This window comes from Copidosoma floridanum, unplaced genomic scaffold (assembly GCF_036245765.1).
Source record: "Copidosoma floridanum isolate Cflo_tuat_1 unplaced genomic scaffold, Cflo_Japanese_pri ptg000030l, whole genome shotgun sequence".
Taxonomy (NCBI): Eukaryota; Metazoa; Arthropoda; class Insecta; order Hymenoptera; family Encyrtidae; genus Copidosoma; species Copidosoma floridanum.
The window spans coordinates 21,038,692-21,062,046 of record NW_028321907.1 but is presented as its reverse complement, the minus strand read 5'-3'; the positions used below and the strand labels follow the sequence as shown (position 1 = coordinate 21,062,046).

Here is a 23,355-nt window from a genome sequence, read left to right as displayed (position 1 = left end):
TAGACACCATTTTCGCGGTAAAACATAAATTATTCGATTTTACATCGAAATATGAGAATTTTCAACAAAATATTGTTCCATATAGGTACAAGGACAAGAAAATTTTTAATTTTGACCTCATATTCGTGTTCATTGACCTAAAAAACCCCCGAGTAACAAGTCTCAACTGTCTACGTTACGAATTTCCGTAATATTCCAAGAGATGACGTTGATACTGTCCACCCTGGGCACCAGGTACCTCGAAGATTATCTCCGTCATCATAATCGTGTTTAGTGACTAAAAAAAAAACCCTCGAGAGACATTTTGGAGGCTGAATATTAATTTTATGAAATTTTTACCACGTCACTTTTTAGGGGTGCCTACAAGGGGTTGAAACTACCCTAGTGTTTTAAATTTATATTTGCCAGAATAGTTTAAGGGTGATGAATGTTCCTGAAGGTTCTGGAAACACAATTTAAAAGGTCCCATTCAAATCGGTTGTGTTTTCCCATTTTTCTACCTTTTCCGGCTTCTTTACTGGACTAAAATTTACCAGCGCTGGCAAATGTGAATTAATGTTATAACGAATTTTCTGCGAGCTCGGTGCCACCTAAAGTGTCCTAACAGGTTGATCCTTCACTGCTCACGAGGTATCCTACGAATTTTCGTTGTTTTTGACTAATCTTTTTTTTACCAACGTATTAATTTTTAATTTATTAAATATTTGACTATTCATTAAAACCACAACCAATTAACGTACATGTACTCATTCCAACGATAATTGCACACAATATCGTTTCACAAAAAATGTGTACTATGAGCCTACTTGTTGGTAATTCGCTGTTAATATCAACAGGTTGGAGATGTAAATGAGAACGAGGCAGTCGATGCAGATCAAGTTCATCAAGTACCTGTTCACCAAGATATGGCTAGGCTCGCAGACCAACCTTTCATTAGCACAGTAAGCTATCGATTAACAAATCATAACATGTATCATATCAGTATTAAGTAATTAATTCTTATCCCAGGGACTTGATGCATATTTGAAAAAAACTAGTATTGGAAAAGAAATATTAATTGCGTACAAGGATAGTCAGAAGCACAACTTACCTTTGCATAAGAGGATTCGAGCAAAATTAGTTCGCCTTGTTATAACAAGAGAAAAAGATCATGCTTTGAAAGATGTAGGAGAAGATCAGTCGCTTGATTCATTCAAGTACATTTCTAACTATTTAACCCTAAGTTAATGTCAAATTTTAATATTTTGTTTTTTAAATCGAACAATTTTTTTAGCATTACTAAAGAACGGTTTGAAATCTTAGCCAATGAAATCGCTCATTTATTCAGGAATGAAAATCCAGCTACTTACTACACTCCATTCATGAAGGAAAATGGTATATGTATCTTGGCAAGTGGAAAGTTATGGAATAACTATAATTACGTCAAAGATTGTTTGAAAGAAGCTCAATTATTGAAGCGTAAATCACACACAACTATTGAGAATATCGACGAAGCAGCTGATGTCAATGGTAGGTGTGTACATGAAAATATTTTTTCTTATTATTTACACTGTTTCTACATTGTTTATCAGATAACACAAACCTGGATTGGTTGAATTCCAATATTCAGCCATGGGAAGAGGTAGCTGTCAAATGGAAAAATACGTATGAAATACGAAGGCAACAACTATTAAAATCTAACTTAACCGTTCAAGATTACCTCGACAAGTATCCATGTCTCAAAACTCAGTGATGAACTGAATTGGTATTTTTTTTCTTTAAATCTTTACAAATTATTATTTCTAACTAAAAGACACTTTTCTTTCAGTTTTCTTTGGATTTCTCATTGTTGTATTCCCAGCGGATCATCATTACGACCGAGCAGTGGGACAAAGTAAAAACGAATAAGTTCACTGAACGAAGAAGCAAGCATCAAAAAATCTCATGACAATGTTTTTCTTCAGCTCTTAAAAACTAAGGTTTTGAGTGGTGGTAAGGAAAATTATTTCCATGAAGTCGAACATTGATCTTATGCTCTTTTTATTAATATCTGTTAAATATTATTTTTTTGATCCACAGACAAAGAAGACTTCTTAGTTTTATTTCTACTCTGTCACCTTATTACTCCAAAAAGGCCTGGTAAGAGGAAAAAAAATGAGGACGCACCTCGGAAACTTTCTTTTCAAGAAAGAAGAGAATCTTTTATTCTTCGGGTAGAGGTACGTAACACACATGATTGAAAATTTGACCAACTCTAATTTTTTTATAATTTTTTCAGTCAGACACTCATGTTCTTACAAACTTATGTGAATTCCGTAATAGGTATAAGTCATTTCAACCAGTTATAGTGGCAGTTGGGTCGGTCGTTGACGTAAACAAGTACTACGTAGCAGTAAATGAGAAGTTGTTTGAAGTTCCTACTTCGATGGAAGCAATATCATTGGCTTTGAAAATTTTTTTCACGTTAGATTGCGAGTACCCACAGGCTACAAAAATTATTTGGATTTTTCTACAAAAAATCGTACTAGGTATCGACTTACATTGTGACAGCTTACCAGTCGATGCAAACGTAATTGTTGGTCATATAAAAAATACATTACTAAATAGTGTGTGAATATGGATGAATTTAGGTGTTTCGTATGTCAGCTTATCTTTTCCAGTTTTAGTTTTTTATTCCATCATATTCTTCGCTTTCATGAAATGAGCAGTAGTTTTCCATGTTTAGTTCAATCTTGTCATAGAGTTTTTTCGGTGTGTCTATCTTTTAAAAAACATACCATTCAAAAATATGGTTTTCTCTTTGATAATAATCTCGATGCATCGATTGAAAAAATTGTTTGTACCGAAGACTTTTCTTTTTCAGAGTCAAACATAAATGACGACTCTTTTGAATCAAGTGACAGTGATTCTGATGATTCTTTTTTATATGATGAATGCGAAGAAACTAATATTAGCAAAATTGATTCTCCTTGGACTGAATCTTTAGAAAATATTTCTTTAAAATATTGCTCAGATATATGTATACTTAATATCCCAAGAAAATATAGTGATCGTGTAATTAAACTGACTAGAGATTATATATTCGAATTAAATAGTGCACTAAAAAAAGAGCTGGAAAGAAAATACGAAAAATCAAACGAAACATTAGATCACTGCTTTCAATTGGTTGATAATGTTTCTGAATGTTTATCGTTTGTTGATACTGAATTTAAACGTTTAACGGTATTAAAAAAAAAAAATATGTAAATAGAGCCAATCTCTATTCACATAGGTGAACGAGAAGAATATAAAAAAAAAAAAGGAATTCTATCTTTGGTACATATACCTGTAACAGTACAATTTATTCAGCTCGGAAAAATTAAAAAAAATTTTTTTGAATTACCAAACATTTTTAACGAGACATTAGAAAATATCAAAAAATTAAATTCGAGTTGTGGAGTTATAACTAATTTCGTGCAGGGACAGTATTAGAAAACAAAAATGCACAATACGAAAGAAAAAATTATTATACCTCTTCTTATGTATTTTGACAACTATAAAAATATTAATCCTTTAGGAACGCATAAAGGCGTATCTAAAACCGGAGCGGTGTATATTAAATGTCCAGTACTTCCGAGTGAATATGAAGCAAAGTTAGAAAATATTTTTTTATTTTTATTATTTAATTCAAATGATAGAAAAATTTTTAAAAATAATCTTGTTTTTTCTCAAGCAATTCAAGAATTGAATAATTTGATTGTTAGTGGCATAGATATTTTTATACCGCAAAAAATAAGAATATACTTTGATTTATCATTATTCGTAGCCGATAATTTGGGCTTACATGCGATCTTGGGATTTTGTGAAAGCTTTAATGCACGAAAGTTTTGCCACCATTGCTTAATTGATAATTCTAAAAAACATAATATTATGCTTGAAAACCAGTATACACTCCGTACAGATAATAATTATGCTACGCATATAAGTTTAAATAATCCACAGGAATTTGGAATAACAGAAAAATGTATTTTGCATAGGGTTCACGGTTTTTATTTTACAAAAAATATCGCCGCGGACCCTATGCATGATATTATAGAAAGTGTATGTAGGTACGACTTGGCACATATTTTAAATTATTTTATATATGAAAAAAAACTTTTTTCTTTGGAAGAGTTTAACATGAGAGTTCTTGGTTTCGATTATGGTCCTGGGGGTAATGTAAATAGGCCACCTGAATTAAAAGAAAATAATCTGAAAAATGGATACATTGTTATGTCATCGTTTGAGATGTTGTACTTAGTTAGAAACTTAAATTTAATCATAGGTCCCTTAATACCCGATACAAATGACGAGTATTGGCAACTGTACCTACTTTTGAGAGAAATCGTTCTGATTGTAATTAGTGATCAAATTCACCCCCAAACTCATAAAGCTTTTGAAATAATAATTTATGAATATTTATCTTTATTAACTTACCTTGTGCCAAATAGTTTTAAGCCAAAACACCACATTCTACTACATTATCCTCGTCTCATGGAATTGTTCGGTTTTTTGTGGAAAATAAGTTGCATGAGATTTGAAAGTAAAAATTCCGAAGGAAAAAGTGTTTCTAAACGAACGACTAGTCGCGTTAATATTAACAAAACTATCGCAATTAAACATCAGCTAGATTTAAGTTATAGATTTATGAACAAAAAAGTTAAAAATTCAGTCTTTGCATGTACTAATAGAAGAAAGAAAGTTCTTACCCCTGTAGATTATCATCCGTACAAATATTTAATCAATACTACGAAAGATATCCTCTACTGTAACTCAATACATTATTATGATAAATTAATAAATACAAATTCGGTTCTTGTTTGCTTCTCCTCTTCAGGACCTTTGTTCCAAATATTACATACAATTTTGTTTTATTCCGAAAAATACGTATACATAACTAAAAATATTAATAATTGTTTTTACGACGAAAACTTGCAAGCATACAAAATTTCAGATACAAATGATTTTATTTGGAGTAAAATCGAAGAAGAAGATTTAACTAACTGTTGTATAACGTATTCAGTATTATTGTGTAATGGTTATCAGTATGTTCCTGAAAATTGGATTTAAAGGTTGTAACGACGTAAACTGGCAATTTGAATAAAGTTTATTTTTATAAAAAAAAATGGAGTAGTTATTATACAATGTTCGCGTCCATGTCCGTAGATATTGTAATATTGATAACTTTTTATTATTGAAGAATTGTTTATATTATACGTACGTATGTGCAATACCATATCTACTCTATCGATACGAACACAGGTCAGCGTGGTCCAGTGGTTACGACACCGAATTCCGGAGCTGCAGGTTGGAGGTTCGAATCCCGGTGGGTGCAATTGTTCTAACATGAATTTCTCTTTCTTTCAAACATAAAATGAAATTACCTAATAATATTACTCTCATGACTAATATAATCGATAATCCCCACCTAATAATCTAGTTAATTTAATCATATAATTAATAGAGTGATAATGTATTATTTTCCATTTTGAAAATATAATAATTATTATCCAACACAGTAAAAATTATTTTACGTCGAAAGCAAAATTTGCTATCCAACATAGTAAAAATTATTTTACGTCGAAAGCAAAATTTGCTATCCAACATAGTAAAATTTAATATACTCAGAATTTACTATGTCAAATAGTAATTATTATAATACGGCAAGTATGTCTCAGCTTTCCTAAAAAATATAGTAATTTTTGTTATACTTATAATAATTTTTTCGATACCACTTTTCTCAGTGCAGAAACTGAGAAAATTAGATCAAACCTAATTTTAATAGATCTTTAAGAATTCGATATTGAAATTGTAAAAATTTTATTATTACGTATTCGAGCACGCGCGTGCATAAAATACATACATTCGCAAATTCTAAGTACTTCCATGTTTGCTATGATATACGTATTAATATATGTACAAATTATTGGTCGTGCAATACAGAACGAAACAAAAATTCCCCATAACGCCCAAAAAAAAGGTACTTTTGTATAGTTACGTAGGACAAAAATTTTTTTTAACATACATGTATACGTATAAAAATGGATGTAATGACCAGAACGTGCAACACGTATATTTGAGTACGAAATATATCCGTATACTTAGCCTCTAGTTATATATATTTACCTTTTAGTTCCAGTTACTGCCGCATGCTGCTTTTTTACATTGTAGAATGGCGCTAAATTTTCCCGGTTTTCTTTTGGACACGTAAAATAGTCGAGGTTTTAGTTTAAACTTCAGTCACTTCATTTACTTTTGTAAGGACTCTTACTCTGTTACTCTCGGACTATTCGCAAGATCCTGCTAATGTAAAAATCTTCCCATTTGCCTTAGTTGTCAGCAGTGTAATGAAATGCAATACGAAAGTGCAAATGAATTACTAATCCAAGACTGAAATTATAACTAAAATTTTATAGGAACTTAGTAATCTTGCTGATTTTGAAACAATAAAACAATACAACTTCGATGATTATTTTCTTGTTTACAACGAACAGCGTCGCGCACAAATTAGTCGTCTGTATCCTATAACCAGATCATTATTCCGCGCAAATGGCTTACCATAATAATTTGTTCAACACACTCGGTTCAAAGCTCAGCTGTGCGGCGTGTACAGCCGAGCGCAATTGTATTCGAACGAGCACGAATGATGTCACTGCTATTACTCGTCTCACTGTGCTTGTCATGTGCAAACATTAACACTGCAAGGACAGGGTAGTGCTGGGAGAAAGGAAGGAGAGGTTGGGGAGAAAGATAAACTCGTATTTCAGTAAGCTAGAGTTGACAATCTAAAGCTACCGGATATGAAGAGCAAGAACCAGTAGAAGAAAGGTATTAGAGTAGAAAAGAACAATATAGAGCGAGTCACTCGTCTATCTCTTGACAAGCTATCCTGCCACAGACACATTATGAATCTTGAGAAACAAAAGGGGTTGCCCACATGTTTTCTTTTTAGCTAGACTGATTTTTATGCAGTAAAAAAAAATCCTTATATCATTAAAATTGAAACAAGCTTTATTTACGCATGAGTCACACGACACAGGAATAGATGGGTGGTTGGTTGATTTGATATGAAGTCCTAATTGTTACGTAAGTACCCAGAACTTGTTATTTTACATCTTTATTACTTTAACTAAACTTGTAATATTAATTGACAAGAACAAACCATCGGTTTTATTAAAGTTTTCGTAATCAAAGTTCAATTGTAGTAGTTTCAAGATTTAAGGACTTTGTAAATGAAGACTCGTTAAATTTAAGAGAAAAATCAAACTACTTAATTACAGTAAAACCTTTTGACAAGTTTATTCTTGCCCCTTTAGAGCTGTCTCACTTATTTTATGCAATAACGTCGCTAAGCCGGCACTGTCGTTTGAATATTGAAGTACTTACACAACTAATGTTTAAACGATGATGAAATTTGCTCAGATGGTTTGCAAGAGAATTTAAGTAATAAAGGATTTCTCCCTCCAAAGACTTTGCAAGATAGAAAAGTGTTAATAAGATACAACGGAGCACAAGGTAAGTTTTCAAATTTTTTAAGAGAAACTTAGTAATGCGACAAAATCGTTGTCAAGGTGTTACTGCATTACTTAATTTCCACTAAATTTAGTTGAAACACAAAGAGTCCGAGCTGTATGAGAATCGCCAATAGTATTGAATGCAACATGTCATGTAGTAATTGTTATATGTACTGTTTGTCTGTCATGATAAGGATCAATATCAAACAGAGTAAGAGAGTGAAGAGAATTCGTAAAATCAACAGCTTCAATGTCAAAAAAATAAAACCGTAAAGATTATAAATGACCAAGTGACTTCTATTTTATGTATCTGTATGTGATGTTACCTGATTATCTATTTTATCATAATTTATTAATGTTTCACATCTATTTACACGTTTCAAAATAGAGTTTGGCTTTTACAAATCTAATGAGCGTTCTCTGTTCACGAAAAGTGAAAACTGAACTTGGTACAAAACTTCAGTCATTGAATCATTTTGAACAATTCTTCATAATTTGCTATCAACACTGTTTCAATTTTATACTTAGCTTAATCTTTACATAACCAATATGACTTTACAAGATTAATTTTATTTCTGAGCGCATAACAAGGAACAACAAGTTTATTTTTTTTACATGTCTTCTGTTAAGTTTTAATGCATTCTTCTTTACTTGCTTATATCCAAAATGTTTTCTGCTTGTCTTTTTTCTTTGTAATCTTTTTAAAAAAATATGGATTTATACTTCTCCCTTAATTAACTTAAATTCGTATATAATAATGTTGTAATAAATACTAAGAAATGATTTAGAGTCAGATAAAATAGATCCCTCACAGTATATCAGTTTAATTTAAAACCTTGATGCACATCTTCTATACTTTCATTTAAAATGAGAGGACATTTCATTAAAAATGAATCCTTTCATATAATCGGTGTAATTTATTATGCACACAATATTATCATGCAATCAAAAATCTATTTTTATTGATGCTATACTATATACAAAAGAAATGATGGTTAATGTTGGATGCAATAACGATAACCTTATACTTTCTACTTACTTTGATATTTACAAACTTACACCAATGGATAATGAGTTCTATCAGAAAAATCTTGAAAGAATGTTATTTTGAAATTAAAGGTGAAGCAGATTGAATGTTGCTAAAAATTTTGATTTCTTTTTAAAAATACACATATTCATAATTACTAATGAGAAACACATAAAAGTATATTAGGTAACAACTTTAACCCTTCATAAAAAAAGCGTGAGCATACTCTCTTGCAAGTACTGGTAGCTTTTGGTATTCTTATACTACAAATGTTGACAATAAAGATATAGTAATGTTTCTATAAATGTTTGTTCCAACAAATTGTTAGGTTGTATATTTTAGATAATCTAACCATTTTATTCATATATATCTTTATTTTAACTTGACGCACTTTTGTTTTATCTCATCCGATGAGATGCATATTGTTATTACCACTTGAAATAAGCATATTGCAGATAAATAAGTTTTAACTGTTGTAGATCACACTGTCAGTAGATAGTCTAACAAATAAATTTTTCTTAGATGATTTAAAACCAAATTTATTGGTGAGCTTAACTAAACGAAATTCATGAATATACGTAAATTATTAAAAGATGGAAGAATAATTTGATTATTGTTGTAAATAAAAGGTTTATGTTACGACCTTATTACTTAATAATTATTAAATACTTTTACGTGTCACTTTTAAATACTTTAACTGATTTCTTTTTTCTTGCTGTTTTGATATATTTTTATTCTTTATTTTAAGTGTTCTAGTAAGTTTTTTAATATTTTTTAGAAATTAATCTTTTACTGAACCGATAGCTTATTGCTTTTACCAGATAAGTTTCATTCTTAAAGTCATAAAATTATAATTCTGAAAACACGAGCTAATTATTTGGGTTAGAAAACCTAATTTTGCCGTTACAGACTTTGGACTTTTAAAAATAGATTCCCTTATAACATCGACTCAGTTTACATTTAAGATGACCACAAACTAATAACGTCGCTTGAGATACTCATGAGCAATGAATTCATTAATATGGTTATACAAAGTAATAAATTTATAGTTTCTAAACTTGGTTAGAAAAATTCTAAAATATCATTTAAAAGTTTGGAAAGATGTGTTACTGAAATAAGATACTTAATAGCAGTCACATAGAAAAAAAATAAATCAAAGTATAAAGTGTACCAGACAAGAATCTTTAAAACTACAATAAAACCTCGGAATATTAATAAGTTCCTACTGTTAATTGTCAAATTACTTCCACAAAAATTACATAATAGTTTTGACTATGAAAAGATGGCTATAATAATTAATAAATACTTAAAGGTACAAGACGTAAAAAATTTTCATCCCACAAAAAATATGAGCGCAACAACAATAACAACAACAAAAACAACAACAACAAAATAATAAAAACAACAACAGCAATCATAAAATAAGAAAAATGAATACGTGAAATAAAAAATAAAAGCATGCACATTTTATTGCAGCGTAAGACCTAAAAACGTAATGTCGCCGAGCAAAAATTATAAGCACGAGCAACCATGTACAAATGTATACTATTGCTGCCCCATCTTTACCTTCCAAGAATTATATAATACCCATAAAATACCCTATGAGACAGAGAATAGCGTTATTCTTGGTCTTCTTGCCTTGGAGTACCATTACGACTATTGGCCCACAGTTATGGCTTTTTAATCGAGGCCATTGAGTATTTTCCATTCTTGGAGCAAGGGGGAGGGGCAAGAACACAGGAAGAAGTGGGAGCATGGTTGATGTCAAGACACAAGAGCCGTAAATCATGAGAAATTAGCGGCTGATAATTAGACTCACTGCCCGGAGGTAACAAGTTGAGGCGTTGGTGTCAGTGGAAAGTGGTGCAAGTCAAGCTACGCTCGACCACGCTAGCGTCACGTATTTTTCTTTCAACGCTCTTGGGCTACTTATGTTGCTCTTCAGCTGCATGCACGGAAAATCATTATTCCACCGTCGACATTAGCATACCCGCGGCCAGTGAATTGGAGGCTCTGTGCGCATGAGAAAGGGAGTAAGGGAGTTGCTGCTGTTGCCCAACTTTACGAACTGTTTGCGTGCTACCAAGCTGCGCTTCCGCAGCGGAGAGTATAGGGCCCTGCGAAATTCGTTCGCTTGCGAAAGAGGTCATGGCGAATCGATGCCGCTGGTTGGCCGTATGATACGAATTCTAATATCGAGAGCGTGAGCTAGAAAAGAGGGGGAAATAATAACAGTGTCGTGCACGTTTGCGCGCAAGCCGTATTAAAATTGGCGACTTCAGCTGCATTTTGCACCACTTAAGTGTGCCTCCTTGCACTGCTACAGGGCTTTTTTTTATTCTTGCAGATTCTAATAGAAGCCTATATACATAAGAAGGTATGTGTACAGCCTCTAGCAGGTGCATTTATTTTTCAGTCGACGGTGCCTTTGTGTAACATCCTATTACTTTCATCGAGCATAAACAACGAATAATTTATTGGTCGAAAAAAAAGTAAAATAAAAAATAATCATAATAATAATAATAATGATAATAATAATAATAATTATAATAATAATAATTATAATAATAATAATAATAATGATAAATACATTTAAAAAAAAAAAATTACAAAAACAGGTTTAAATTTATCTAATAAGAAAATTAATAATTTTATTGGAAGCAACAGCATAAATTGTGTTAAAACTGCCTAGCTGTCAGGACCAATATTTTGGACAACATTTTTTTTAACACTATACTGTGGAATATAAAAATAGTTTTGCATCATGGGTACTTCAATGGTCAGTTTCACTACATCTTCTTGGGCATAAGACTTTAAATATTAAATAAGACCAAAATTTCTCATGGATGGTCAAATTTCCCTATGATTCATGATGGATTGTGTATATAATATATTGAAATATTACAAAATAGTCCATCACACACCTGAGCCTAAAGTGTTCCTTTTAAAATATTTTTTTTTCTGTTTTACCGCTCTAAACACACCATATAATCAGTTTTAACCAGTTTGGTAACAAATAGGTAAACAGTCTTATAAGAATCACTCATTTATGAAAGATCACGTTGGATAAATTAACTTATCATATTTATCAGATTTGATGTTATGTACACATTACACCGTGACAAAATAGTATACAATCAGAAACTCATTAAAGATTTTCACACATCATATGCATAGCGATAAGTATTTTTACTTTCATGAGTCAACGTTACCAAGCGATGCCACTTCAAGCCCCCGGGAGAGAAGACGATGTATTGAACATACGAACACCTCAGTAATCTGTCCATTCCATCAGCCCAAAAAACTGCGCTCCCTCGCCACTGACAAACGGAGGGTGGTTTGACAAAGTGACCCACGACTTGACAAAACACGTAGATGCTACTCGCTTATCTCCATCTATCCATCTGAGTACGCGTGTGCATATAGCTACAAGTGTAAGTATTGTGGAAGGTCCATTAAAAGGTTGTTGTTTTTAGCCACTGACCAATTAAACGTCGACATGATAAATGGGCACTATTCGAGACTACAGCGAGTGAAGATTAAATGTTTTTGGTGAAGATACACTGGCTTAACAGACCACATTTTAAATTAACTCCGAGTTACTGCTAACTGTGTGCACGTGTTTTCACTCACTTTTACGCTCACGCACGAATGCATCGATAGAAACACGAGACGTTCTGCAGTGCTCTCGTTATCAACGCCACCATCAACTCATGTAACGGGGACTATGGTGACACTGAAATACTTTACATCTAAAGTAACACAGCTATAATGTACCTACCGAGTAGTATACCTGGTACGCATCAAAATAAAAAATATGCCAATCTGCTAAAATCTGCCAAAACTTTTTGAAACTAAATATTAAGATGGTATACAAGAAGATTATAAATTAATCTAATTTTATAAATGGGTAAGTACTAATGCGAGTAATTAAGGAGAGGAGTCACCGAGACCTCGATGGCGAAATTGGTAACGCGCTTTCCCACCAGTGATCAAATATAGCACCGCATTATCAAGATTATTAAGACTACTTAAAAGATAAATTGAGAGACAATCCGAAATACTGCTGGCTTCATCAATAAATGTAAATAACTAATTCTAGTGTACTCAGTTTGTAAAAAAAATAAAAAAATAAAAAATATATGAAAAATTTTATTTAAGTCACAATGGGCTGCTGTAAAGTAGTAGGATAGGTTTAAGGACGCAGAATAGTGAATGTCCGTTTTTTTTTTTTTTTCTTCATTTTTGTTCTTTGCTATTTCTTAGTCTTACTAATATCTTACTAATATATAAAGCAAAATCGCTAACACCGTTGTAATCGCTAACCGCGAAAACTACTGAACCGATTTAGCTGAAATTTTGCACACTGATTTATGATACTTCCTAGATAGATTTAGTATAGTTTTTATCTTAAAAAATTAAATAACAATAGCAATAAATGAGCTCAAAGTTTTTCAAAAATACGCCAGCTTTTCACTTTAGTTCAGTAAAATCCGCTAGGTGGCGTCGACATAAAATCAAGGCTACCTGCAACAAAATTAAATAAGTGTAGTTATCATAGGCCAGAGCGTCTTAATAATTGATGCAGTCGTGCTTCGGCAGTTAAACAAGCTGCATAGACAATGGAGATTATAGTCCTGCAGCTGGATATCCCAGTTACGGACAACACTCTTCTCTAAGGGGAAAGGACCTACCTATATTTCCATTTACCCTAAATCTCGACAAGTGCGATCGAAAAAAAAGTCATTCCAACCGATGACGTCTCCGGCACAATACCAGGAGACATATCTAGCCAGAGCACAATCTGCACCAACTCTTCAAAGTTGTGTGGCAGCCCCACCATTCCACCTGGTACAGTCAGAGAATTTTTGGCTACAAATGTAAGCCAGGGAAAACAGCTCTGAGAAGCACGGGCAGCCACACCGGCTACCTTCTTAGTCGCCGCGTCCCCAACGCGCTTACCCACATGTTCCCGTCTAACGATGAGCGGTTGGTTATCCGGAGAACGACCCAAAGACGAGATATCCTTGAACAGCAGCGCTACCTCCCTCCATCACAGTCTCCGTACATAAAGACTCCCAGGGTAAGAATCAAGCTACCCGTAGCCAGCTCTTCATCATCGGGAATAACGAATAGCTGGAAGTTTCACCACTGGCGCTTTTTAGGGCCATTATAAGTATTTACATTCCCTACTTAACCATCAATTTTTTCGGTTCTTTTTAGGATCCACCTAAGTGTAAACTACCTTGCCAACAAATACAATTTTATTACCATTTCCGGAAGCGATTCGTCGACTAAAAGACATTAACTAAAGACGGGCACTATTAAACCAAGTCAGCCATTCACTAGCATGCGTCACCTGCGGAGTTGTTCTTCGCAAGGCTGAAAAACCCGGTGACCAACAACCCTATACTACCCTCTCGACTCTAAGCATTCAACCAGGAATCACTGATACTCTCCAAGGTTTGCGCTGGGCAAACCTATAACAGCTATAAAGGAAAAAAAACTTGAGCCAACAGGACAGCCTCCACTGGACAAGTATCACTAACCAATCTCCCCATCTGAGATCACCAAAACAACTGAATCTGCAAATAAAAAAAGTGCTTTAGACACCAACGTATTCGACGTTATACCAGAAGACATTGGGAAAGAGCACTACAACTAGCCCCAAAGCTTCGGACTTTGTAATTTTTCTCCCGATCAGTCTGGATCTTCAACAGCAGGCCAGAGAAGATCACCCTGAGATATCCAGTCAGCTACAATTGCTGTTAACTGCAGTCAAGAAAGAGTTGACTTAAAAAGCTCAATGGTCTTTTTTAGGGCCACCGGACGTCGAACTACCTTGCCAACAAGTATAATAGAACTTAACAAAGTTTACAGAAAACAGCCTTTAGGGGTCACAAAAATTTTGAGCATGCCAAAAGTCGCAAGAGGGTGGATTAGAAGAAAAACTTTAAATGTATCTAATAAATACAATTTTACTTAGTCATCAAGAAACTGACGCAGAAAATTTATCGAGATTGGAACAGTAGCGTCAAAATCGACAAATAAAGAATCCATTACGTGAGAGATCAGCTTTTCATTGTACCCTCACAGCAATCTCTGAAATCTTTAAAGATTCTACTTCAGATTTTTAAATAAGTAGAAAATGTATTTGTGTTTTTGTGGCAATAAAAAATGTAGGGTTTAAGGTCTAGGACTTTGTTGCTCTGGTAATAAAGTTGTGAGATAAGAGAAAAAAAATTTTTTTCAATATAAATTTTTGGGAGTTTAAAATCTTAACAGCTTTAAAAACTAGTCCTTTTCGTGAATTACACGGGAATAACTGTAAATCAACGGCTCTTTATGGCCACCGATTATTTTATGGCATAAAAAACGCACGGTACTTTTTAGCATAATTATTGTTTTGAATTTTTACACCTTATTATTTGAGCAAATAAACTATATGGATTCCGAAAAAATATGTTTTTAATAAGAAGATTTTCGTTCTGAGATGTATCGGGAATATGTGTAAAATTTTCTAACTAAAAATGTTTCACATTACATGTCAACACACTACGGTGTTTTATTTAGTAAGTCTCGGGCGAAGCCGAGACGGGGGGCTGCTATAATATATAAAGCAAAGTCACTAAAACCGTTGTAATCGCTAACTGCGAAAACTACTGAACTGATTTTGCTGAAATTTTGCATACTGATTCTTGACACTTCCTAGACGGTTTCAGTATGGTTTTTATCTTGAAAAATTAAGTAACAATAGCAATAAGTAAGCTCAAAGTTATGCAAAAATACGCTAGCTTTCCACTTTAGTTCAGTAGGATCCACTAGGTAGCGTCAACATAAAATCGAAGCTACCTGCAACATAATTATGTAAGTGTGGTTATAATAGGCTAGTGCGTCGGGGAAATCTCTGCGTTCGTCTACCACCATCATCGAACAGCACTGGGAATATAGATGATCGTCGTGCAGCTGGGTATCCCGGTTACCGACGACGCTCTTATCCAGTGGGCAAATGATCTAGGTCTACTATCACCCTGAACCTCCAGGATTGACAAACGCCACTAATAAGAAATTTATTCTAACCAATGAAATCTCCGGTGGAGTACCACGAGACGTGTCTAGTCAGAGCATATCCTGCTCCAACCCTTTAGAGCTATGTGGCCGTACCACAATCTAGCCTGGTGCCGTCAGAGAATTTTATACTACAAATGTAAGCCAGGGAAAACAGCCCTGAGGGGCATGGGCAGCCATAACGGCTTCCTTCTCAGTGGTCGTGTCCCCAACGATGAGCGGTTGGTGATCCGGGGAACAACCCAAAGACAAGATATTTTTTGATCAGTTGCATACCGTCCTCATGTACGGTCTCCGTCCACAGAGACTCCAAGGGTAAGAGTAAAGCTACCTGCAGCTGGCTCTCCATTATCAAGAATAATAATAAGAAATGACTGGAAATTTTACCACTGGCCCTTTTCAGGGCCAATGTAAGCATTTACGTTCCCTACTTAACCATTAATCTCATCGGTCCTTTCAAGGGCCACCTAAATTTAGATTACCTAGCCAACAAATACATTTTTATTTCAATTTCTGTAGACGATTCGTCAACTAAAAGACTATTTAAAGCTGGCCACTATTAAACCAAGTCAGTCATTAACTGGCAGACGTCACGAGCAGAGTTGTTTGTCGCAAGGCTGGGAATCCCGATGACTGACGACCCTATATTACCCTCTCGACTCTAAGCATTCCACCAGGAATCACCGATCCTCTCCAAGATCTGCGCTGGGCGAACCTAACAGCTATGAAGGAAAAAAAAACTTGAGCCAACGGGAGTCTCCTATGATCAAGCATCACGAACCAATCTCTACTAATCTCTCCACCTTAGATCATCAAAACAACTGAGTCTGCAAAAAAAAAGTGCTTTAGACACCAACGTCTACAACGTTTTATTAGGAGACGTCAGAAAAGAGCACTACAACTAGCCCCAAAGCTTCGGACTTTGTAATTTTTCTCCCGATCAGTATGGGGCTTCAACAGCAGGCTAGAGAAGATCACCCTAAGGTATCCAGGTAGTCACAATTGTTGTTAACTTCAGTCACGAAAGAGTATACTTAAGAAGTTCACTGGTCTTTTTTAGGGCCACCGGACGTCGAACTACCTTGCCAACAAATATATTAGAACTTAACAAAGTTGACAGAAAACAGCCTTTAGGGGTCACAAAAGTTTTAAGCATGCCCAAAGTCGCAAGAGGGTGAATTGGAAGAAAAACTTTAAATGTATCTAATAAATACAATTTCAGGCGTGAAGAAATTGATGCAAAAAATTTATCGAGATTGAAACAGCAGCATCAAAATCGACTAATAAAGAATCCATTACGTAAGAGATCAGCTTTTTATTTTACCCTCACAGTAATCTCCTGAATCTTTAAAGATCTAAATTCAAATTTTTAAATAAGTAGAAAATGTATTTGTATTTTTGTGGCTATAGAAAATGTAGAGATTAGGCTCCAGGACTTTGTGGTTGTAGTAATAAAATTGTGAGATAAGAGAAGAAAAATTTTTTTTTTCAAATACATTATTTAGGAGTTTTCAATCTTAACAGCTTTAAAAAATAGCCCTTTTCTTAAATTATATGGAAGAAACTGCAAATCAACGGCCCCTCAGGGCCAACGATTATTTAATGGCATAAGGAACGCACGATACTTTTCAGCATATTTACATTTTTTTTAATTTTTACAGCTTATTATTTGACCAAATAAACTGTATGGATTGCGAACAAATATGTTTTTAATAAGAGGATTTTTTGTTCTGAGAAGTGTCAGGAATAAATGTAAAATTTCTAACTGAAAGCGTTCCACGTTACATGTCAACACACTACGGTGTTCCATTTAGTAAGTCTCGGGCGAAGCCGAGCCGGGGGGCTGCTAGTATAATATAAGTAGGGGCGTTGAACCATACATACAATGTTAAAGTGATTTTCAGGAAGATAACATTTTTACTTTCATACTTCACTAAATGTAAGGTAAAATACCAGGATATAAAGATTATAAGTAAATAAACATCAACCACAGTAATTGTAATGAGTTAAGTGCCCAAGCGAAGCCATCTATCATTTACGCTTGTATTGTGAAGTCTATATTTGTTCGTTTATGATAGGACTATAAACAAAAATATGTACACTAACATTATTTTGAATAAACGATCTCTGAAAAAAAAAAAAAAAAGTAACGCGCTTTCCCGGGAAGAAAAGAGTTGCAGGTTCAAATCCTGGTCGAGGTGGCATTTTTTTTTAATTGCTACGTATAACAATTTTTCTACAAATCTGTAGTTTTAACTGAAAAAATTGAGTTGCCTTGGCAATCTCGGACTGGATGGGAAATGTCGATAAATTTAATCACTCGCATAAATAATAATAATTTTCTTTAAAAAAAGTTCTATAGAAATACATTAGCACTTACTGATATTACAATAGCCAAGTACTACTATTTCTCAAAAATACACAAAGAGAATGTACCACTATGACCTATCGTATCACTCATGAATGGTACAACGTATGTCTTGTAAAAAATTTTATGCAGTGAATTCCATTAACAGTTTTCATCTGGTTAAAAAAGTTGAAAAATTTTTAAGTTCCAAAAGACCAATGTTTGATTTATTTACAAATATTCTATTTAAATTTAGTAAGTGTTAAACTGCATCGATCACAGAGCTCATCACATTTGTACTCTTTAAGAAATTCCAAATTTAATTTCGACAGTTGTTTTTACCTATAAATATGTGGTACCCCCGTCTCAAATCTTACCGCTATTTCAAAGCTTGTTATAGATGATCAAGTTACTAATTGTTTTCTGCGTAGAAAGAAAAATTTAGTTGCCACCCAACTTTTAATGAAAAATATGTTGACAACATTATTTGTAGTAATGAATCGAAAATCGATAGTCATACCGTTTTTTAATAATTACGACAAACATTCGGAATTTACTTATAAATTAGACGATCATGATAAAATTAAATTATTCTGAGTTTAAAGAAACGTATTGTTTATAATTTGATAGACCACGGGATACTTTTCTTCAATAAAATTTTTCAAATTTTGCAAGGACTAAGAAACTTCATTTTGAAAATGATCACCTTAACTAATCATTTTGTTAACAAAAACACAAATCTGAGACTGCTTAAACACAAAGTCCAGTGAAATAATAAAGATTTAAAGAGAATCACATCAGCAGTAATTAATATTATATATGGTCTACATAAGAATTTCTTTACTTTGTCACCGTATGTGTACGTAAAATATTTTAATTTGGCTAAGTAATGAATTCTTAGACACTTGAAATAAATCTTTTTTTATTCTGGAGTGAAAAAAAATTCCATTAATTTTTTGCAGCTCAAAACTCTAATGTGGCTAGTCGCATCATCGTTGTGAGTACATAGCATTTGTCTAAAAAAAAATAAACGCTTATTAACGTAATGCACCAAATCTCAATGGTTTTGAAATCGTTGACTAAGTCTAGATGACAAAAGTATAGGAAAACGCCTGGTGGCCATACGTACCAAACAATCATATTTAAGCCTTTAGAATTGCAAAACAGTTCCAAAGTAATGCTTTTTTAAGATTTATAAGAATCCCATTTAAATTTCCATGGGTTGTCGAAAAATGACAGAGGCATCCGGACCAAAAGTTTCCAGCTAGTTTTGACCTTTTATAGCATAGAAAAAATAATTTAAAAGTTCTACTCACTGAATTACTAAAATTTGTGAGGATGCAATGTGTATTGTTGCTTCAATGAGGATGCAAATGTGTATTGTAGCTTATGGACATGATTGACAATGACTCAACTCACACCATTAAAGGGAAGCGTAAATTTATAGCAAACTAGTCCACAGAAGAATTGTTTTTGTCTACGTTGACAATCGAAAGATTAAGTAGGAGCGAGAGAAATAGAGAGAGCCAGTTATAAGATGGTGACAGAAGAAAAGAAAAAAATGAGAAGAAAAAATGGAAATACCCTTTTGCTGCAACTTGAAATATTTCTTACGACAATAATCATGCCTGATCACACTGCTACTTGCTCACCTCCTACTTTTCTAATATACAAGATTAAATGTTGGAGCAGCTTACCAAAATACCGTAGCAATGAGTTTCGAAAATGTGTCACAAGAGCCAGAAATTTACATTAATTAAATATTGATATGCTCGAAAAATATAAGAAATAAAGCAAACAAATTAGTCGTATCATTGTTTTCAGTGCTGTGTGTTTGGCACGACTTAGAGCAACATGTAACCTCAATGGATCGATGATACTCCTTATTATTTTACCCTCGCTGTCACTTTCTTTGTGTTCGATTTTACTTCTTTATAGGATTTCACGACTAGATACGAAGAAAAAGAAGGTGGAAAGTGAGACGAAAAAGGAGGCACAAGAAAAGGGACAAGGAAGCCCATCGACGGCTAGTTGGAATATCTAGCACGCAAGTATCCCTTGCCCCTATTTTTCCCCCCTTTTTTCCAACAACTTACGGTGTGTTGTAGTCTCTTCAGTTCAATTAATTCAGCTTAACAAATACTTATTCGATAAATGCCTTCAACTATTTGAACCACTTCTGTGCCAGTAGACTTGAAGACGTTAGTGAATCTACCTTCTGATAGAAAATTGAGAAAGGATATTGCATGTAAGGCCTCATTAGTTGGACGGTAGCTCTTTTGAACATAAACGTCTGTTAGATGTGTTTACTCACAGGTAGTACTTGGTAAATCTTGCTGGGAAATTATTTAAAGATTAGAATTTTCATCAAGATCTTTTAAGCTTTTACACTTAAAAACTAACAGTGTTAATCCTTAAAATGTCGTCTAATTTTCTATATGTCTAGTCAAATGCACGAGTTTTGTTTGAATCAAGAAAGCCTTGGAAGTTTACAAATGAGCTCTAAAATTGACCTTCCAAATTTAGATCACTGTTATATCACAGGAGCACTGAACAATAGTCTGGATAGTCTTATTATTTATGTAGTTAAAAGTTTCTTCTATTTTAAAAAAACTCTGTAATTAATTTTCTTTAACTACACTAAGTTTTAAACGTAACCTTAAAAATTATAAAGCAAGCTATTGCAATATTTTTAATAAAAACGTACCAACCTTTTTCATAAGTTGAATCTCGGAGTTTCTTTACTTGTTTTGAGGTTAGATTTAAAGACTGATGTAAAAGAGATTAACAAATTCTAGAACTTCATACAGTGATTTCTAAAACTCATAGTTATAGAGTTTTAACTCGTAGCATTATCATTCGTTGAACAACAAAATTGGTACCGTAGACGTCTACATCACAGCTGATGTGACATAAGATTTATGTAGTTTTTTCAATGCTTTACTTTTTTTAGATTTCAACATGATTCATCCAATGGTTGCTAATTCGTATTATTTCTTACGCTGAATAGACTGTATTTCATGAACTTGTGCTATCAGGGATATTTTAACGACAATCATGGAATTGGTGAGTGAATGAACAAGCCACCTTTACATCTTTCATATATTCAGCCAGCATTTCTAACATTTCTGCTAATTATTAACAGGTCGCGTTTTTTTTCTCAACTATGAAATGGTGTTCATGATGTTATTAATTTTAGTTATCGGAGTATCTGTTAATTTTTCCTAGTATATGCCGCTGGCACATTAAACAAACTTGACATAAAAACACTGAATACAATAGTTAAATACGATAGTAAAACAATCCACTGAAAAAAAATACTAGCAGTATATTACGAACAGCGTCATATTAATTTTCTACGTTACAAAATAAATAAGAACGTTTATCTTGACGGCATATAAGTTTGTTGCGTTATGTATTCAGTCGCATTAACAGATATGATAAAACTGTAGTTAATTTCACTGCATATAGAATACAACCAATTTTTTTTCCATACCACAAACGTGTGCGAGAGTGAAAATACGTTCAGTCATCGACGTAGTTGTAGTTGATAAAGTGTAATAAAGGCATAAGTATACTCGAGAAAAGAGCAAGGCCAGGCAAATCGATTGCTCTAATTTACTCCTCTTTCTCTCTCTCTCTCGTCAAGTGAGTTTACGGTTTGCAACGAAAGGAAAAAAGAGAATGAATAAAGATAACAGTAGTTCTGATAACCAAATGCACTCTTCACCATGCTTATATATGTCGTACCTAATAGCTTAGCTCACTTTTGCTCGCTTCTTCTCATCCTCCTTGCTGGAATAATGACTTACGAAACTCCTATTACCACATGTACTTAAACACTACAGCCTTTAAATAACATGTGGCTGTCAGCTTTATTTCCTTTAGATACAGGAAGTATACTACTTGCACGTACACATTCCATCGGCTGTTCTTTGTGCAGTGAATAAGTGCGGGGTTGGTGTCAAGTAATTGGTGTGAATATTTAAGATACACAAGCCATGTTCTAAATAAATATTTCAAAAATAGTGATGAAATGGACTAATTCTTCCTAATAAATAAAAAAATATGGAAACTTTTTACGAGCGTCAGCATCCAGAGAGGAGTTATCATGTATTTCACATAAGTAGAAATTATTACAGTGTACTTCATGGTTGTCAGTAAATTAACTGCTTCGTAAAATAAACTCCCTCTTATTGCTCTCAGTTATTGAGTGCCATAGATAACATAGTTTTTTTAAAATAATAATTAGTATTATTGATTTTAACGCATCCAAATACTTTATTTAAAGAGTAGCGGGGTTCCACCCCCTTTGATTCTCTGCGTGGCAACCACTTATGCAAAGTGCATAATTTTGAGTGTTCATTAGACAAAAAAACTAATGTCAAGATGTTTATGAGACTTTATGCTACAAAGAGAAGATCTTTAAAAAATTGTAGAATACCAAGAATAATAATTAGAAAGCACACGTATCGTTTCAACTAAATTTTGTGACGCCATAACCAGCATAAAAATTAGAAAAACTGCTGAAACTCAAAGAAAAAGTTATGAGTCAACAATTACAAATGTGCTTAATTTTCCAAGACTGTTTTATCATTTTCCATTTTGTATTTTATTTCACTGTACGTGCTTCAAAAACTTCGTTCTTAGCGGGGGTCCTCTTTAAATGCTTACTTTTTAGGTACAACTGATACTTAGAACTGCATTATAGTTGTGCCAGAGAAAAAAGTGTACGTACTCTTAAAATTAATTGTTTTTGTGTAAAAAAATTTTGATAAAAAAAATTTTCGATCACAGACCTGGGTATCAGGGGTGTATATATGTATGTACGTATGTCTGGGTATAATCAAGTTTTTTGACTAACTCATGCAGTTTTTGTAGGATTGGACTGAAATTTGATAGAGAGCTTCGTCTCGCATGCCTAACGTAATTGTTTGAATTTGGCAAGGTTTTCTGTTTTAGAAAAAAATGACAGTTATTTTAAGGTAGTACTTTCAGTGAGCATAAAACAGTTTTTCGGCCACAACTTTAAGGTGGTTCATCATTCTTATACTATCCATTTACGTGACATTAGACTAGCACACCTAAAACCATTGAGTAGCAGGCTCAATATGTATACCTATGGATACAAATCCGCTTGTTTATGTGCTTTGGTTAGCCTCCAGTTTCGGACTTCCAACACATCATATATTTTTTTTTCGCTCGGCAACCTTGGACTTCCGCAATTTCATTAGAAAGAAAACCATTCAAATAACCTGCTTCTAGTTTTTGTAGCATATGGCTCGACTTTTAGTCAAAAAAACTAAGACTTTTGGTAAAAAAATCAAAATGCCTCATAAGATCGATGCTGAAATTTGAGATTTTTAATGTATTTTTTTTCGATTTTAGTTGGCAACATGCTC

At 33.4% G+C, this 23,355-nt stretch overlaps 2 protein-coding genes across 5 annotated transcripts in view; one reads left to right on the top strand and one right to left on the bottom strand.

Annotated features, from left to right (window-relative positions):
• Positions 1–23,355, bottom strand: part of kek5 (leucine-rich repeat, immunoglobulin-like domain-containing kekkon 5 protein) — an 884,967-nt gene that overhangs the window by 255,208 nt on the left and 606,404 nt on the right. The window lies entirely within an intron of this gene.
• LOC149373543 (uncharacterized) lies at positions 3,460–5,342 on the top strand. Its single transcript, XM_089596883.1, has 4 exons — positions 3,460–3,902; positions 3,996–4,171; positions 4,556–4,678; positions 5,260–5,342. Exons 1-4 carry the CDS (start codon positions 3,460–3,462, stop codon positions 5,340–5,342), a joined length of 825 nt encoding a protein of 274 aa, XP_089453009.1.